Source organism: Geotrypetes seraphini, chromosome 1 (genome assembly GCF_902459505.1).
Source record: "Geotrypetes seraphini chromosome 1, aGeoSer1.1, whole genome shotgun sequence".
Lineage (NCBI taxonomy): Eukaryota > Metazoa > Chordata > Amphibia > Gymnophiona > Dermophiidae > Geotrypetes > Geotrypetes seraphini.
In genome coordinates, this window is record NC_047084.1 from 121,006,520 (window position 1) to 121,025,786 (window position 19,267).

At 42.6% G+C, this 19,267-nt stretch overlaps 1 protein-coding gene across 11 annotated transcripts in view; it reads left to right on the forward strand.

The window, feature by feature from the left end:
• The window catches only part of CA9 (carbonic anhydrase 9), a 174,631-nt gene that overhangs the window by 63,317 nt on the left and 92,047 nt on the right, over positions 1 to 19,267 (forward strand). For 10 of the 11 annotated variants that reach the window (XM_033937277.1, XM_033937268.1, XM_033937313.1 and 7 more), the window contains one exon: positions 1,279 to 1,449. The exons of the other annotated variant lie outside the window; for it this stretch is intronic. In XM_033937277.1, the coding sequence (XP_033793168.1) occupies positions 1,279 to 1,449 (171 nt within the window). The remainder of the gene's footprint in view (positions 1 to 1,278; positions 1,450 to 19,267) is intronic. 11 annotated transcript variants of the gene reach the window in all.

The following is a 19,267-nucleotide window of genomic DNA, read 5'->3' on the forward strand; positions in this document are numbered from 1 at the left end:
CACATGAGAAGCTGCCACTGCCTGGGCTGTGAGAGCAGAGGGAGAGATATTTTGGAGGGTGAGGGCAGTGAGCAATGCCACAGGGCCAGTCATAAGACCCTAACACCTCCTTACAGCACTCTGTCATCTGTCAACAGACAGACACATGAGCAAGAGCAAGTAACCCTCAAGCACCCCTCAGCCTCCCCCTGCAATCCACTGCGCCCCCTCCTGCCATTGGGATGGACGTCCCTCTGATCTTGCACTGTATGAGGGTGTAGTGAGTGTCTGTCCCTCCTTTCTTATACCCTTTCCTGTCTGCCCTCCCGCCAAGGGGCAGTCAGAGATGCCAAGTTGCCCAGTTCCAGGCTGGAGATTTCTGGACACTCCTAGATTTCTGACCAACCCATCCTTGTGCATTGTGCAGAACTGATTTCAGTGGTCAGGATCAGGCGCTTCAAATCCCACATTGCTTTTGGATGTAAGTTCAAAGCCAGGATTGGGAAAAAAATCACCAGCCTGGAACTGGACAGTGCTCTTGCCTCTGACCCTAGAGATCAATTAGCTCTTTGACTGCCCAAATACCAAAGAGTCTGTGCCTGTAGGGTAAACAGTGAGCCAGTGAGAAATGGTCCTGATAAGGGAGTCATAGACACAAAAACAGGAATTGGTCAGTTCTACCCAGACCGATTGCCAGAAAGAACCAAGACCAGAGCCCAGACATGAACTCAGTGTAGGACAGCACCGGTCATTGCCTGACACAACAAGTGCTTCCAGGATAACAGACAGGATCCTGTCTCTTCACTGTATCAAAGAGTTACTTTGGGGAATAAAAACCATCCCAGGCATTTCTATCCATTCTATCACATGGTGCAGGCAATAAAGTTTGTTTTGGATTTTTGCCATCTCACTCAATGAAGTTACAGAGTAATACTTTTAAAGCCAATAGAAGGAAATATTTTTTCACTCGGAGAATAGTTAAGCTCTGCAACGTGTTGCCAGAGGTTTTGGTAAGAGCTGATAGCGTAGCTGGTTTTAAGAAAAGTTTGGACAAGTTCCTGGAGGAAAAGTCCATAGTCTGTTATTGAGCAAGACATGGGGGAAGCCACTACTTGCCCTGGATTGGTAGCATGGAATGCTGCTACTATTTGAGTTTTTGCCAGGTACTTGTGACTTGGATTGGCCTCCGTGAAGCCAGGATACCGGGCTAGATGGACCATTGGTCTGACCCAGTAAGGCTATTCTTATGTTCTCTCTTTTCGTGGAATGCTTAAGCTTACATTGCTGCTATTCTCACAGATCAGATGGCGTGGACATCAGATTTCCATTCCTGTGGTGGAGCATCTCAGTCTCCCATTAATATTCAGCTGAGCGAGACCATCTTTGATCCCAGCCTAAGGCCCTTTCTGTTATCTGGATTTGATGTGCCTGAGGATGAGAAACTTAAGCTGAAGAACAATGGCCACACAGGTAAGAGACCTTCTTAATCAGGATGTGCACAGTTGAGTTATCCCTAAGCAGGTAGATAAGTGACCTTAACTGGAGTGAATTATCCTTGAACCAGGAAACCAAGATGATGATCCTTTAATCAGAACACCTAACCAATATACACGATTGTTATAGGGTTCAAGTTAGCCTCATACCCAAGGAATGAACATTGGTAGGCATGGAGACAAGTGACCCTATAGCCAGGGCAACCCATTAGCCAAAGTAAACACATAGCTGTGGTCAGCTTCCTCCCGTTCCAAGGGAATCACATGACCCCTTACGTTTCAAGTTCATTAACTATTTGATATCCCGCCTATCATTACGTCTAGGTGGTTTCCATAAGAATAAAAAGTGGTACAAACATAGGGCGAGCTTACACAATTGGGAGGGGAAGGGTGATGTACTGCACTACCTAGAAATCGAGAGTTCTTAAGGAGTGAAGGTATCTTTAAATAGTCTTTAGTCTTGACCTTTATATGGGTAAGGAGGATTCTTTCCTGATATGGCTTGGAAGTGAGTTCCATAAAGTGTGGGTGACTACATAGAAGATTGGGTAAGTACCGAGATAGTCCTACCACTTGTATTTATCTGCAGGGAAATTGTGCCTTAAAATTTTGGGAATAATAACTCTGTGGCAGGGTTAGAACCGCAGAGGAATGTGAAGGACCTACAAAGGGACCTGAACAAACTGGAGGAGTGGGCTAATAAATGGCAGATGAACTTCAATGTAGAGAAATGCAAGGTCATGCATATAGGGAAAAAGAACTCGATGTTCAGCTATAAAATGGGGGGATTAGTACTAGGGGAAAGTAACCTTGAAAAAGACTTGGGTGTGCTGGTGGATACAACAATGAAGTCAACGGCGCAATGCGCAGCAGCCACAAAGAAAGCAAACAGAATGTTGGGTATTATTAAGAAGGGTATTACAACCAGAACGAAGGAAGTCATCTTGCCACTGTATCGTACGATGGTGCGCCCGCATCTGGAGTACTGTGTCCAAAATTGGTCGCCGTACCTTAAGAAGGACATGGCGATACTAGAGAGGGTTCAGAGAAGAGCGACGAAAATGATAAAAGATATGGAAAACCTTCCATATGCAGACAGGTTAGAAAGGTTAGGGCTCTTCTCCCTGGAGAAGCGGAGACTCAGAGGAGACATGATAGAGACTTTCAAGATCCTGAAAGGCATAGAGAAGGTAGAGAGAGACAGATTCTTCAGCCTATTGAGAACCACAAGAACAAGGGGGCACTCGGAGAAATTGAAAGGGGACAGGTTTAGAACCAATGCTAGGAAGTTCTTTTTCACTCAGAGGGTGGTGGACACCTGGAATGCGCTTCCGGAGGTTGTGATAGGACAGAGTACACTACGGGGGTTCAAAGAAGGATTGGATAAATTCCTGAAGGATGCGGGGATTGAGGGATTCAGATAGAGATAGAGATAGGATTATGAAAGGGTATAGATAGAAGCATAAAGGGGAATAAAGGGTTTTAGACAAGGATCACCTTACAGGTCATGGACCTGATGGGCCGCCGCGGGAGTGGACTACTGGGCGCGATGGACCTTTGGTCTGTCCCAGCGGAGGTCTTATAATAACACTACAATACAATAAAAATTCCTCATCATCCCTTTAGACCAGGCTAGATGCAAGTCTATAAGCTCACTTGCCAGCAGATGGCGACCAAAAACTACTGTTTTATGACATCACAGGTTCACAGCCCAATCCTCAGGACACATCAAACCAGACAAGTTTTCAGGATATCCACAATGAAAACGCATGAGAAAGATTTACATACAGTGGAGGCAGTGCATGCAAATTCATTGTAGATATCCTGAAAAATCTGATTGGCTGGTCGTGTCCTAAGGACAGGGTTGAGAGCCCTCTGTTAACCAGCGTGGGCCTGATATGGTCTGACTATTAACACTTAACTGGCCAAGTGCCAACCCCACCCATGGAAAATACCCCAAATAGAAACATAGAAAGAAACATAGAAAAATGACGGCAGAAAAGGGCCAAAGCCCATCAAGTCTGCCCACTCCATTGACCCTTCTGTTTGATTTTGCTCACCACCCCCTGCCCTCACCTCATTAGAGATCCCACATGAATGTCCCATTTATTTTTGAAATCTGCCACGCTGTTGGCCTCAATCACCTGCCATGGGAGTTCATTCCAATGATCGACCACCCTCTCAGTGAAGAAATACTTTCTGGAGTCTCCATGAAATTTCCCTCCCCTGATTTTCAGCGGATGCCCTCTGGTGGAAGAAGGTCCTATAAGATGGAAGATATCCTCTTCCACCTCGATACGACCCGTGATATATTTAAATGTCTCGATCATGTCCCCTCTCTCTCTTCGTTCTTCAAGTGAGTACAGCTGCAATTTATTCAGCCTTACTTCATACGGAAGATCTTTGAGCCCCGAGACCATCCTGGTGGCCATCCGCTGAACTGACTCCATTCTCAGCACATCTTTCCGGTAATGTGGTCTCCAGAATTGAACACAATATTCCAAATGTGGTCTCACCATGGATCTGTACAGTGGCATTATGACCTCTGGCATCCTGCTGATAAAACCTCTACGGATACAACCCATCATTTGCCTTGCCTTAGAGGAAGCCTTTTCCACCTGATTGGCAGTTTTCATGTCTTCACTAATGATTACTCCTAAATCCCGTTCTTCCGTGGTCCTAACTAAGGTCTCACCATTTAACGTGTAAGTCCTGCACAGATTTCTTTTACCCAGGTGCATCACTTTGCATTTTTTAGCATTGAAGTTACGCTGCCAAGTCGATGACCATTGTTCTAATAGTACTAGGTCCTGTGTCATATTGTCAGGCATAGTGCTTTTACCTACTATGTTGCACAGTTTGGCGTCGTCGGCGAACAATGATATTTTTCCTCTGATTCCTTGGGTCATATCACTTATGAATATGTTGAATAGGATTGGACCCAAGACCGAGCCCTGTGGTACTCCACTGGTCACATTCGATGTTTTGGATGGGGTACCATTTACCATCACTCTCTGAAGTCTACCGCTCAGCCAATCCTTAACCCATGCAGCTAGTGTTTCCCCTAATCCCAGCGATTTCAACTTGTTCAATAACCTACGGTGTGGGACGCTGTCAAAAGCTTTGCTAAAGTCCAAATACACTACGTCCAGGGACTCCCCGGCATCCAGTTGTCTTGTTACCCAATCGAAGAAGCTAATCAGATTTGATTGGCAGGACCTGCCTTTGGTAAATCCATGTTGATGGGGATCACGTAGATCTTCTTCATCCAGGATTGTATCAAGTTTCTGTTTGATCAGTGTTTCCATGAGTTTGCATACTATGGATGTGAGACTTACCGGTCTGTAATTCGCCGTCTCTGTCCTGCAGCCCTTTTTGTGGAGTGGAATAACGTTAGCTGTTTTCCAGTCCAAGGGAACTCTTCCCGTGTTTAGGGAGAGATTGAAGAGCACAGATAATGGTTCCGCCAGGACTTCCCTCAGCTCTCTGAGCACCCTGGGGTGTAGGTTGTCTGGTCCCATGGCTTTGTTTACTTTGAGTCTTGAAAGTTCGCAGTAGACGCTACTGGGAGTAAACTTGAAGTCTTGAAACGGGTCTTTCTGGCATTCCCTTGTCCATAAAAGTGGACCGGATCCCGGCTCCTCACAGGTGAAAACCGAGCAGAAGTATTCATTTAGTAGTTCTGCCTTAGTGGAATCTGATTCTGCATAATTCCCGTCCGATTTCCTGAGTCGTTCTATCCCATCTTTGTTTCGTTTCCTGTCACTAATATACCTAAAGACGGATTTATCCCCTTTCTTAATGTTCCGTGCTAGATTCTCCTCTATTCGGAGCTTGGCCTCTCTGACTGCCTTCTTGACAGCTTTAGACCTGTCCTGATAGTCTTCTTTTACCTCCTGCTTTCCTAAATGTTTGTAGGCAATAAATGCTTTTTTCTTCTCCTTAATGAGGTCCGAAATTTCAGTATTGAACCACTGGGGTCTTTTGTTTCTCCGACTTTTGCTGACCGTTTTTGCGTAGCGATTTGTTGCTTCATGCAAGGTGGATTTCAGAGTCGACCACATATTTTCCACATTGTCAGTTTGTGCTTGGTTTTGCAGCTCCCGATGGACAAAATCTCCCATGCGTTCGAAGTCTGTGCCTCTAAAGTTGAGGACTCTCGTCACTGTATTTGATCTAGAGAAACCCCACTTGAGGTTAAGCCATATCATGTTATGGTCGCTAGAGGCCAGCGTATCGCCTACCGATACTTCTGTGACGCTGTCTCCATTGGTGAGTACCAGGTCCAGTATTGCCTGGTTTCTAGCGGGCTCCAGTACCATTTGTTTGAGTCGTGTACCCTTTATGGAGGTTAATATTCTTCTGCTGCCACAGGTAGTCGCAGAGAGTGTGTTCCAATCTGCATCGGGCATGTTGAAGTCCCCAAGCAGAACTGTGTCTCCACGCAAAGTGATGTTCTCTATGTCCTTGATCAGTTCTATATCCTTGTCTTCCTGTTGTCTTGGAGGTCTATATACCACACCAAGGTATAGGCATTTTTCGTTCCAGCAATTTAATCAGCCAGGAGCCATTTCTGGCTCATTAAATTGCTTTCAATATTGACCCCTAAACTTTTAAATTTAGGAGCAACAGGGGAGGATTTAAACATAGAAACATAGAAGATGACGGCAGAAAAGGGCTACAGCCCATCAAGTCTGCCCACTCTGCTTACCCACCCCCTGTCTATGCCCTAATGACCCAATTTCCTTATCTTGACCCTCGTAGGGATCCCACATGGGTATCCCATTTATTCTTAAAGTCTGGCACGCTGTCTGCCTCGATCACCTGCACTGGAAGCTTGTTCCAATGATCAACCACTCTCTCTGTGAAGAAATACTTTCTGGTGTCGCCATGAAATTTTCCGCCCCTGAGTTTGAGTGGGTGCCCTCTTGTGACCGAGGGTCCCTTGAGAAAGAAAATATCATCTTCCACTTCGACACGTCCCGTGAGGTACTTTAAATGTTTCGATCATGTCTCCCCTCTCCCTACGTTCCTCGAGAGTAGAGCTGCAATTTGTTCAGTCTCTTCATACGAGAGACCCTTGAGCCCCAAGATCATCCTGGTGGCCGTCCGCTGAACCGATTCAATTCTGCGCACATCTTTACTGTAATGTGGCCTCCAGAATTGCACACAGTACTCCAGATGAGGGAGGGAAAAAGTTAGGAGCGTAGCACCGATTTTCAGTACTAGGCTCAAATCCATGCACAAGAATGGCAGAACTTTTAAGCTTCTAAATTAAGAGGAATTTTCAGTTGAAAGTTATGCTCCTTTTTAAAAAATCTTTTTTAATTGAAAAATGCAACAGAGACTTTTCTTGTGAAAGTTATGCTCCTAAGGGTACAAATTTAGGAGGCTAAGTAGCCCCAGTGAGGATCTGCCAGTAAAATGCAATGTCATGCTAATTCCCCCATTAATAAATTAGCTTAGGAGCCCTGAGTGGAAGGATTGGTCAACCTACAACTAGTAAACTACCTAGACAAATTTAACATCCTCAGTGAACAGAAACAGTCATAGCTTCCTTATTAAACCACTTCTATGACCTTTTCAGCAAAGGCAAAAGCGCTTTGATTCTGCAACTAGACCTTAGCAGTGCGTTCGACCTAGTAGACCACAAAATCATGGTACTAAAGAAATGGTTCCAAGAATTCCTAACAAACAGATCCTACCGAGTAACCAGCAATGGAAATTACTCCAACCCATGGAAAAACCCATCGGGGGGTGCCCCAGGGCTCCTCACTATCACCCACACTATTCAACATCTACATCGCATCCTTAGGTCATCTGCTACAAAAAGACGATATATCCATCCTAATCCCCTTAAAAGAAATCACAACTGAAATTACAGACAATGATAGAAATTGAAAAATGGACTACCAACTTCAAACTGAAACTAAACACTGAAAAGACAAAAATCTTTTTGGCAAGCCCCAATGACAAAATAACCAGAACATCATTAAAAATAAATGACCACGAATACCCAATCTCCAAAACCATAAAAATACTGGGTATCACACTAGATACACACTTAAACCATGGCTGACCACACAAATTTGCTGGTGAAAAAATGCTTTTACACGCTGTGGAACCTAAGGACTATTAAAAAATACTTCGACACAACATCCTTTAGATTTCTGGTGCAGTCACTGACCCTCTCTATCCTGGACTACTGCAACATCGTCTACCTGGGTATCCCCAAAAAAAAACAGTACAAAAATTAAGAATAGTGCAAAACACTGCAGTTCGCTTAATCTTCGGACTGAGGAAAAAAGACCATAATAGCCCCTACTGGTTGCCAATGGAGGCACGAATACTGTTCAAATTTGCATGTATCTGTTTCAAACAGGTCTGGGGACTAGCACCTTCCTACCTGCTACCACACTTCACGCTACACAACTGCACACGAACAACCAGAAACAGAAACATCTTTACATACCCAAAGATCACAGGCTGCAAATACAAATTCTTCCTGGACAGAACCTTCATGTTCCAAGCATATACCTATATATTACAAGTTTATTCAAATTTATTCCAACAGACAGAGGCAGAGTCCTTTATGAATTTCATGATGAGAATAACTAGTGAGGTAATTCAATTTGCTGATGACACAAAGTTGTTCAAAGTTGTTAAATTGCAAGAAAATTGTAAAAAATTGCAAGAGGACCTTGTGAGACTGGGAGACTTGGCATGAGAATGGCAGATGATGGAGTGGTGAAGACGGCAGCATGACTTGTGAACAATTTGTACCTGCTCTTGAATTGGCTGGAAAAATGTTTCTTTTTTTCCTCTCAAAAATGCCACAAACATAGAGGAAAGAAATGGTTAGGGCCATTCCCTCAGCTGCCAGAACATCCTCTGCTGTCCAGCAGAAACTTGGACAGTATGCTGTCAAACCACTACAAGATCAGTCTGGTGGATTAGACCCTGCAATAGATGTGAATGAAGGAGCTTCCGTACTTTTCAAAAACCTATGGGCATATCCCCTCTTGATTTTAAACTGAAAATTTAAAGTTACCTAAAGAAGCTAGTCCTCCATTTAATAGGTTATATTATATACCCATGTCTTCAAATAAAATACAGAGGATGGCAGGAGATCAAAGCCATTTGCAAGATGGGAAGCATGAAGATAAGGATATATCTGCTGTTTTGGAAGATTTGTTATCAGAGGTATATGAAAGAGCTACATTGTCGATGTGCTTCGTTTCCGAAGCCTTAAACCCCGTTTTGTGGTCAAAAGGTCTGAATCTATCTAGACATAACCAAATCTATTCTAGACAGGAGAAAAGAGTTCCTGGGAATGAGAAAAGAGGTTAAGGGTTTGGGAGCATCTTTTCTATTGGTCTAGCCATGTATATGTCAAGTCTCATGCTTGGGTACTAAGAAGGCAATTCATCAGTAAGTGCTGATCATGTTATTAGCATATGCTAAATGATAAAGATGCCCTCGTATTCCTAGACATGTCTGGTGCTATTTAACTTATTTATAAATGATCTGGAACTTGGAATGACGAGTGAGGTGATGAAATTTGCAGATGACACTAAATTGTTCAAAGTTGTTAAAACGCATGCGGATTGTAAAAAATTGCAGGCGGACCTTAGGAAATTGGAAGATTTGGGCGTCCAAATGGCTGATGAAATTTAATGTGGACAAATGCAAAGTGATGAACGTTGGGAAGAATAACCTGAATCACAGTTATCAGATGCTAGGGTCCACCTTAGGTTTTAGCGCCGAAGAAAAGGATCTGGATATCATTGGAGAGTATATGATGAAATCTTCTGCCCATTGTGCAGCAGCAGCGGCCAAAAAAGCAAACAAGATGCTAGGAATTATTCAAAAAGGGATGTTTAACAAGACTAAGAATGTCATAATGCCCCTGTATCACTCCATGGTAAGACCTCATCTGGAGTATTGCGTTCAATTCTTGTCTCCTTATCTCAAGAAAGATATAGTGGGGCTAGAAAAGGTTCAAAGAAGAGCGACCAAGATGGTAAAGGGGATGGAACTCCTCTCGTATGAGGAAAGACTAAAATGGTCAGCTAGGAAAAGAGACGGCTGAGGGGAGATAGGATTGAAGTCTACAAAATCCTGAGTGGAATAGAACGGGTACAAGTGGATCGAATTTTCACTCCATCAAAAATTACAAAGACTAGGGGACACTCGATGAAGTCACACGGAAATACTTTTAAAACCAATTGGAGGAAATTTTTTTTTCACTCAGAGAACAGTTAAGCTCTGGAACGCATTGTCAGAGGATGTGGTAAGAGCGGATAGCGTAGCTGGTTTTAAGAAGGGTTTGGACAAGTTCCTGGAGGAAAAGTCCATGTCTGTTATTGAGAAAGACATCAGAGAAGCTACTGCTTGCCCTGTATCGGTAGCATGGAATATTGCTACTCCAAAGGTTTTGGGCAGGTACTAGTGACCTGAATTGGCCACCATGAGAACGGGTTACTGAGCTTGATGGATCATTGGACTGACCCAGTATGTTCTTATATTCTTATGTTTGGTAAAGGTGTTACATTTCACAAGCTTCAGTAATGGTGTTACAATACATGAGTTAAATATATGTATATCTTATCTATTTATACCATGTAATAATAATAATAATTTTATTCATATATACCGCCAAAGCCATGGAAGTTCGAGGCAGTTTACAGCAAGAAGCGCTGGACAATCAGCGAAGAGGTTACAATCAAAGTCAACAGTACAATCTTACATAATGAAAGAATTGGAAAGCTATATAGTTCTTAGCAGAGCTGTGTAGATTCTTAGTTTACAAATTGACTGAACAAACTCGTTTTTACCAATTTTCTAAAATTGAAGTAGGATGAGGAGAGCGTGATAAAGTTACTAAGCCAATCGTTCCATTTGCCTGCCTGGAAGGTAAGAGTTCTGTCCAAGAATCTTTGGTAGTGGCAGGCTTTTATTGTCGGATTGGTGAACAGATGTATTCTTCGTGTGGGCCTAAAAGAACTTGCCAGATTAAAATGGGAAGCTAGGTAAGTGGGGGGCCAGACCAAATATTGATTTATAACACAGACAAGAGAACTTAAACAGGATTCGCGCCTCTAGGGGCAGCCAATGGAGTCTTTGATAGTAGGGGCTTATGTGTTATTGTTTCTGTCTATCATATACTGTATTCATTTTTCTTTGTATTATTTGTGAGTTCACACTTTCATCTTCCAAGTGGGTAGTAGCCTGCTGTTTCCTCCATGTTGCTATTCCCCTAATTGTTTATTTGCTAAAGTGTTCTGTGCTCTTCCCCCTAATTTTTTCTTTATTTGCTAAAGTGATATTTATTCCTTTCTTGAACTTTTTGGTGTCATTTTCTAGTTTTAATTTCCTCGGAAGGGAGTTCCATCACATTGGGTCCATCACTGAGATCATTCTTTTCCTGATGCTTTTGTATTTGATGTCTCTGAAGGAAGGTATTTCCAGTAGGTATTCTAGGCTCAAGCGTAGGGCGTGAGTTAGTTTATGGTTGTTGATTCTGTTTGCTAGGTATTGTGGTTCTGAAAGATGAATGATTTTGAGCATCAGCAGCATGATCTTGAATTTCACCCTTTCAATCGGGAGCCAGTGTAACTCTTTTAATAGCAGGGTAGTTCTCATCTGTTTCGATTTTCCCAGCAGAAATCTAGCTGCAGCATTTTGTACTATTTGGATCTGCCTGATCATGTTCTTCGGGATGCCTAGCAGGATCACATTGCAGTAGTCAAAGATTGAGAGTACCAGGGATATTACTACATTGCACATCACTTGATGGATTAAGTAGGGTTTTAGTCCTCTGACCCAGTAGAGTTTGCCATAAGCATTTTTAATGATGCGTTAGATTGTATCGTCATATCTAGGTTTGGGTCTAGCTCACTCCTAGGTTTCTCAATCTTTCTGTGGATGATTTTATGGTGTTGCCATTCAGAGTTAGTTGGTAACTTGGGCTGTTTCAACTCCATTTGTTGATTAGAAGTAGTTCTGCTTTTTCCCTGTTGGCTACTAGTCCATTCATTTGGAACCAACCAAAGATTTTCTCTAGGCCCATCTTGATTTTCTGCTTGGTCGTCACGTCACATTTCTTCAGCAGGATGACCAGTTGGACATTGTCTGCATAGATGTAGCATTCCCATTCTTGTTTTCTGATGAATTTCCTGAGCAGTTGGAGGAAGATGTTGATAGCATGGGTGGCATGGCCGATCCCAGTATACTTCCTTCCGGTTGCTTGTAGTCCCCTGCCATTCTACTCTTGTTAGTCTTATGGATAGAAAGGAATTTATCCATGCCATGACTTTTCCTTTGAGACCTAATTCTCCACATCTTGATTTTAGCAGTGTGTATTAGACTAGGTCAAAGGCTGCTGAGAGGTCCAGGAATCTCAGCAGCACGTCGTCTCAGCAGCACGTGTTTGAGGCCCAAGTCCTGTACCACTGTTTCCATGCTCAGGTGTCTCATGAACCCTGATTGGGCTTGGTCTAGCTTTGATGAATTTTCTAGGAAGTCTGATATTTGTTGGCAGGCTACATTGTCTATTAGTTTAGATCAGTGATTCCCAACCCTGTCCTAGAGGAACACCAGGCCAATTGGGTTTTCAGGCTAGCCCTAATGAATATGCATGAAGCAAATTTGCATATGATGGAAGTGATAGGCATGCAAATTTGCTTCATGCATATTCATTAGGGCTAGCCTGAAAACCCAATTGGCCTGGTGTTCCTCCAGGACAGGGTTGGGAACCACTGGTTTAGATATCCACGGTTGGTTTGTTGGAAAGATCTTCTAGGTCTTTTTATTGGTTCTTTAGAATGGGTTTTAGAGGAGAAGTTTAATGGTTAGTGCAGTGGCCTGAGAACCTGGGGAACTGGGTTGGATTCCCACTGCAGCTCCTTGTGATTCTGGGCACCTCACTTAACCCTCCATTGCCCCAGATACAAAACAAGTACTTGTATATAATATATAAACCACTTTTATTGTGTCAGTCTGGTTAAAGACTTAATCTTAGCACAGAATCTTTGTCAGAGGCCATTATGAATGAAAGGCGGACTAAGGCTATGATGCACTGTGGGTACAGCTCAATCTTATTTATTTCTTTGATTTTCTAGCCTGTCCTCCCAGAAGAGCCCAGAACGGATTACAAAGTTACATACATAATAACAGATGGGTCCAAGGAAACATCTAATAGTGATAATCGAGTGAGTACAGAATACTTGTAGTAGTAGGCCAGTTTCCATATACAGAAGGACAAATCTGAAATAGGTGCTTGAGATATTTACAGTGGTATGACATTTTTAACAATTACTCACAAAACTAACGTAGGTATTAGGACTATTTATAGTGCAGGACAGTTTTGGCAATTTTTTTTACCATCTGGAGAGCATGGATTAGTGTTGGTTTAGGGATTGGAGGAGTCTTTGAGGACGGTTCTAGATAAAGATGAGTTTTTACCGCCTTCCTGAAGTTGAGTAATTCTGATAGTGATCTAATGATATTTGGGATTCCATTCCATATTCTGGGTAAAAAGTGAGAGTAAATACACTTGCGGGTGTTTTCTAGTTGGAGGGTTCGTGCTGGCGGAGCAGTAAGTCTTCTTTCAACTTGTGATCATAGTGGCTGGTTAGGGGTGTATGTTGATAGTTTTCCTGACATGTAGGCCAATCTGGTCTCCCTTCCTCCTCTTTCAGCTGGTGTTGCCTTTGATACAGTTCCTCACTCACAATTATTTGATTACTATGTTTGAACTTAGTTCTACTGTGCTAGATTGGTTCACTTCTCATTTGTTATTTGTGAAACCATTTGGATATGGTAACTGGAATCAAGAAATATCTTCTCCAAAACATCTTTCTAGAGGAGTTCCTTAAGGGTTTCTTCTTTCTCCTATGGTACCATTGGCCAAATTGTTGGAAAGTTTGAATGTGAACTTCTAGCTTTTCACTGTTGACATCCAGCTGCTGATTTTTGTGAAGGATAATTAGCAGGAGATAATTTCTGAGTATAACCAAAAATTGGATAGGTTGTATGAAAATGAGTTGATTCTCAATGTGGCTTTCACAAAAATCTAATCCTTTTGATTTAAGACCCATCATGCAATATTGTTTCTCTAGGATAACATAACATAACATTTTATTTATAGCCCACAATACCATAAAGTTCAATGCGGTTTACAATTCACACAGAAACTGAACAAGTTTCCAAGTTTATTTAAAAATTTTCAATTCCACCCTTGGGAAAACCTTCAAGGCAGCTTCCGATCTAAGACATAGGGCTCCTTTTACAAAGCCGCGCTAGGGCCTTAAGCCGCTACCGCCTCCTTTTGAGCAGGCGGTAGATTTTTGGCTAGCGCATGCTAATCCGGTGCGTGCGTTAAAAACACTAGCGCACCTTTGTAAAAGGAGCCCATAGTAATTAAAAGAAATTAACAATATGATGCACAAAGCAATCCATACATACTATATTTTTTCATACAGTTCTTCACTGTCAGTTTAATTTCCATCCTATAAGTTCACATAGAATTTTTCTTTTTTCAACCATCTTTATTTTCTCTTCTTTATTAATTTCCAGGTACTTTAGTTAGATTGTGAGCCTTCGGGACAGTAAGGGAATTTTTTAAGTACCTTCTTACTTCTCATTTATAATCTTAATGTATATTTTCTTCAAACCGCTTAGAACCTAACGGATGTAGCGGTATATAAGAAATAAATTACATTACATTACATTATATACGTGAGGTTTAAGGAAGAAAGACAAAAAAGAGGATACATTAGGGATATTTCTTTTGTAATCACAGATACCAACAGTGCTACCCATTATATCTCTGAGTATGCATCAGAAAAAAGATAGGTCTTTACATTTTCCTTAAACTTATCAGCTATAGGTGTCAATGGGATTGCGTTCCAATATCTTGGACCAGTTACAGAGAAAATTGAGTCTCATACATGAACAACAGTGAATAACGAGCATAGCATCAATCAGGAAGATATTTAACGTATAAAAAAGTTGTTAATAATTTTCTAAAATGAGAGTAAGAACTTGTGGTGAGCATCAAAGGCCCAAAGTCTCTTTCCCAGTTTATAGTTTGAAAAGACAGTAACTGAAGAAGATCATAGTAACAAAAAATTAAGATTTAATTTTCATATTGGTCAAGTCTTGTTTCTTTCAGTTACAGATGATTCGGCTATTAAAGCCTCTCTTAAGCAAATCTAATTTGCCACCCGATTTACAAAGCCATGCAAGCGGCTGCCACTGCTGAAACTGCCTCGAAGCCTATAGGGGTTTACACGGCAGCCACTAGTGCAGATTTGTCAAAGAGGGACTTAGTAAAGGTCACGTAGGCTCTTACCAGTAGCAGATAAGACGACTACAACTCACTTTTTCAGGGCATTACTCAAGTTAATATCAAAAGATTGTTGAGGCACATTTACATTACATTACATTACATTAGGGATTTCTATTCCGCCATTACCTTGCGGTTCAAGGCGGATTACAAAAGGTTAATTTAAAAAAGACAGAGTTACATTGATTTGCTAGAGAGGTAAGTTGTAGATCTTAGGAGCATTTAGAGGTCGTGTTGTTATTGCTGTTTCAGGAATTTCTTGAAAAGTGTGGTTTTTATTTCTTTTCTGAACGTCCTATAGTCTGGGGTGGTCATCAGAAGGTTGGAGATCTGGTTGTCCAGTCTTGCGGCTTGGGTGGCCAGGAGGCCGTCGTGTAGTTTTGTTCTTTTTACTTCTTTGATTGGGGGGGGGTATGAATGGGGAGTGCGTTTTTCTGTGTCTGGTACTGGGTGCTTGAATGAGGCGATTGTTCAGGTATGATGGGCTGTCTCCGTGTAGGGTTTTAAATAATATGCAGTAGAATTTGAATTGGATTCTTTCTTGGATTGGGAGCCAGTGTGAGTTGACGAAGGCTTCAGTGATGTGGTCATGTTTTTTCAATGAGTAGATGAGTCTCAAAGCTGTATTTTGGATTGTTTGGAGTTGTCTTATCGTGGTTGCAGGACATGGAAGGAAGAGTATGTTACAGTAGTCCAATATACCTAGTATTAGGGATTGTACTATAAGTTGGAATTGTGTTCTTTCAAAGAATTTTCGGACTTGTCTCAGGTTTCTCATGATTGCGAATGATTTTTGAATTGTTTTATTTATTTGCGGTTGCATTGTGCAGCATCTGTCTATGGTCATGCCTAGTAGTTTTATGGTGGTTTGGATGGGGTATTTGGTTGTGTTTATGTCTAGGCTGGTTGTGGTTTGGATCTTGTCAGTTTCTAGGAGGATGAATTTGGTTTTGTCTTGGTTGAGTTTTAGTTTGTGATTTTCCATCCAGGTTGTGACTGCTTCAAGTGTTTGGTGAAGTTTGTCTGTCATGGTAGGTTTAGAATGATCGTATGGGACGAGGATGGTGATGTCATCCGCATAACTATAGGAGGTTATGCCTAGATTATCCAGATGCGTTCCTAGAGAAGCAGTGTAGAGATTGAAGAGGGTAGGGGATAGTGGAGATCCTTGTGGTACGCCGCAGGGGTTTGACCAGGATTCTGACTTTTCTTTGTTTGATTTTACACTGTAGGTTCTGAGTTTTAGGAATCCTTCAAACCAGGAGTATACTTTGTCTGAGATGCCTATTGCATCTAGGCTCTGTAGGAGGATGTTGTGGTCTACTAGGTCGAATGCCGCCGATAGGTCCAGTTGAATGAGTAGCATTTTTTTCCCTGTACTAAGTTGTTGTCTGACGGTATCCATAAGGGAGCCTAGTAGTGTCTCTGTGCTGAAGTTTGTTCTGAAGCCTGATTGCATGGGGTGGAGTAGGTTATGGTCCTCTATGTAATTGGTGAGGAGTTTGGCTACTAGGCCTTCTATAATTTTGACATATAGCGGAATTGAGGCTATAGGTCTAAAGTTAGATGGGAGGTTTTGTGGTGCTTTTGGGTCTTTTTGGATTGGGGTGATGACAATTTCGCTGAGGTCAGCAGGGAATGTGCCTTCTGTGAGCGTGATTTGGATCCATTGTAGAGTTATGGTGCGGAATTTTACACTAGAGGTGGTAAGGAGATATGAGGGGCAATGGTTGAGGTCACAGGAGGCATGGCTGTATTTTTTGTAGAATTTGTTGAATTCTGACCATTGTATGTTAGGGAATTGAGTCCAAATTCTGTCTGCTGCGATTGCCTCTTTTCCTGTAGGGTGGATTGTGATTGGATTTTGATGGGATGGGTTAAGGATGAGTGTGGCTCTGGTGTTGGTGATTTTGTTCTTGAAGTGTTCTGCTAAGAGGGTGGGTGATGGTGGAGGTGTGTTCGTGGTGGTAGTGTATGGTTTGGTGTCTGTTAATTCTTTCAGGATTTGGAATATTTTTTTGGAATCTTGGGTTTCCGTGCCTATGAGATTAGTATAGTAGCTTTTCCTCTTATCTTTTAGTAGCTTTTTGTATTGTTTGTTGATTTTTTTCCAGTCGGTTTTTGTTTGATCTTGGTTCTTTTTTCTCCATTTTCTTTCTAATCTTCTACACTGTCTTTTGAGTTGGAGTAATTCATTATCAAACCATTGGTCTGATTTCCTGCTGGTTCTGGTTTTGGTTTGTAGGGGTGCCAGATCATCAAGGATGTTGGTGGATACATTTTTCCAGTGGGAGATGAAGTTTTTTGGGTCGCAGTCTTGGATAGTTTCGTCTACATTTGACCAGAAAATGGTTGGGTCGATATGTTTGCGTGAGGTATAAGTGGTTTTTTTTGATTGAGGTGTGTGTTTGGTCTTGGTCCAATTGATGTTGAAGTTATAAATGTAGTGGTCTGACCATAGGGATGGGGACCATGTTCCGTTAGGAGTTTGGATTGCTGGATTGGATGGTTGGTGAGACATGAATGCAGCAATGTCCAGTTGATGACCTTTTTCATGGGTGGTTTGTGGGTTTAGGATCTGGAAGGATAAGGCATTGAGGAAGGATAGACAGTTATTTGTTGGTGTGGAGGTTGTGTCTTCTAGGTGTAGGTTTAGGTCTCCTAGGATGAGGTTATATTCAGCTGTTAGTGAGTTTAGGTAGATGAAGTTTTCGAATTCAGGTCTCACTGTGGTCCAGTTTCCTGGTGTTATGTAGCATAGCAAGCAGTTTAGAGAGTTTTTTAGTGTTGGGTTTGTGAGTTGACACGCTAGGAAATCCATTTGTGGAGTGGATGTTTTCTCAAGAATGTTTAGAGTTAGGGAGTTCTTGAATATTATTGCTAGTCCTCCTCCTCTTTTTTTCTCTCTGCAGGTTACTGTTATTTTGTATCCTGGCGGGCATACTTCTTTTATTCTAGGGTCTGTGTCTGAGGTTAACCAGGTTTCAGTGAGGAATAGGCAGTCAAGTTTTTCTGTTTTTAGCCAATTTTTTATGTTTTCTGTTTTGGGTCCTAGAGATCTGATGTTAACATAGGCACAAGTAAGGGAGGTCGTGTTGGTCTGGGGAATGTAAGTTGTTTCCGGGTATATGAGTGTTGTGGGAGTTGGGTGAGATTTTGTTTTCGGAGGTGTTGATCTTCTTCTCCAGATAACATTGATGGGTTGTTGAGTGCTGGTGTGGTGGTTCGGGTTTCTTGATGTGAGTATTCTTCTGTTGGGAATTTGGAAGTTGGTTGTACTGGCGGTTGATGTTGTGGTGGGTAAGTTGTATGCTGTTGTTTTCCAGCTAGAGATGAGGAGGATTATCAGGAGGGTGGCTAGTTTGTGTGTATGCAGGGAGAGCTTCATGTTTGATGTCTGGTTCGGAGTGTTCGGAGTGTTAGGTAGAGGGTATGGTTCTCTCTTAGAGTCCTGGTTGGAGGAGGGGGAGGAGCGGGGATCTTTCGCTCCTTGCCTTATAATGGAAGTCGGCAGGAGGTCTGGTGGAGTGGTCTCTGGGGCGTTGGTGTTCCCGTTTCCAAGGTCCGCTGGTGCTCCTCTCAGGTGCTCCTCTCAGGTGCCGAACGGCGGCGTGCCGTTGGCGCTGTGTCTTTTTATGTAAGTTGTCCTCCTGCGGGATCGGGGGGGCGGAGCAGGGCTTCCACGCTGGCCCGGTCGTGCTGGAAAATGGCGAGTGCTGGCGCTGTGTCTTTTTATGTAAGTTGTCCTCCTGCGGGATCGGGGGGGCGGAGCAGGGCTCCCACGCCGGCCCGGTCGTGCTGGAAAATGGTGAGTGCTGGTGCTGTGTCTTTTTATGTAAGTTGTCCTCCTGCGGGATCGGGGGGGCGGAGCAGGGCTCCCACGCCGGCCCGGTCGTGCTGGAAAATGGCAGGGGCAGCTTGTTTGAGAATTGAGGAGCAGCACCCGAAGGCAGAGGGCTGCTCCCGAAGAAATCAGTAGAGTTTGGCAGGAGCTTCGGGAGGCGGAGCTGGACTCCCACGCGGCCCGAAGTACCTTCCTGCGGCAGGAGAAGCAGTTTTTTCGTTGGGGCAGCTCCCGGTTTCAGTGGGGCTGCCCTGAAGAGAAAAGCTGTGTGTGCTGTTAGTAACTGGAAAGAGAAAACTGCTCACGTCACTCCAGTATTGGCTGAATTACATTGGCTATCTGTGCCAGCGAGAAGGCTTTTAAACTACTGTGCCTTGTATTCAAAGCTTTGCGAATGGGTCTACCTAAATATTTTTCAGATGTGATAATCCAGCAGGTACCTAAGTGTCACTTACATTCTTCACAATGTTTTCTTTCATTTAAAAAAAAAATCTTTATTTATAATTTCAAAATTAGAATTCCACAAGAAGAATCTTGTTTAAGAAATACAGATGAGCATAAAGTAAGGAAATAATTATATAGAAACTGAATATGAAAGAG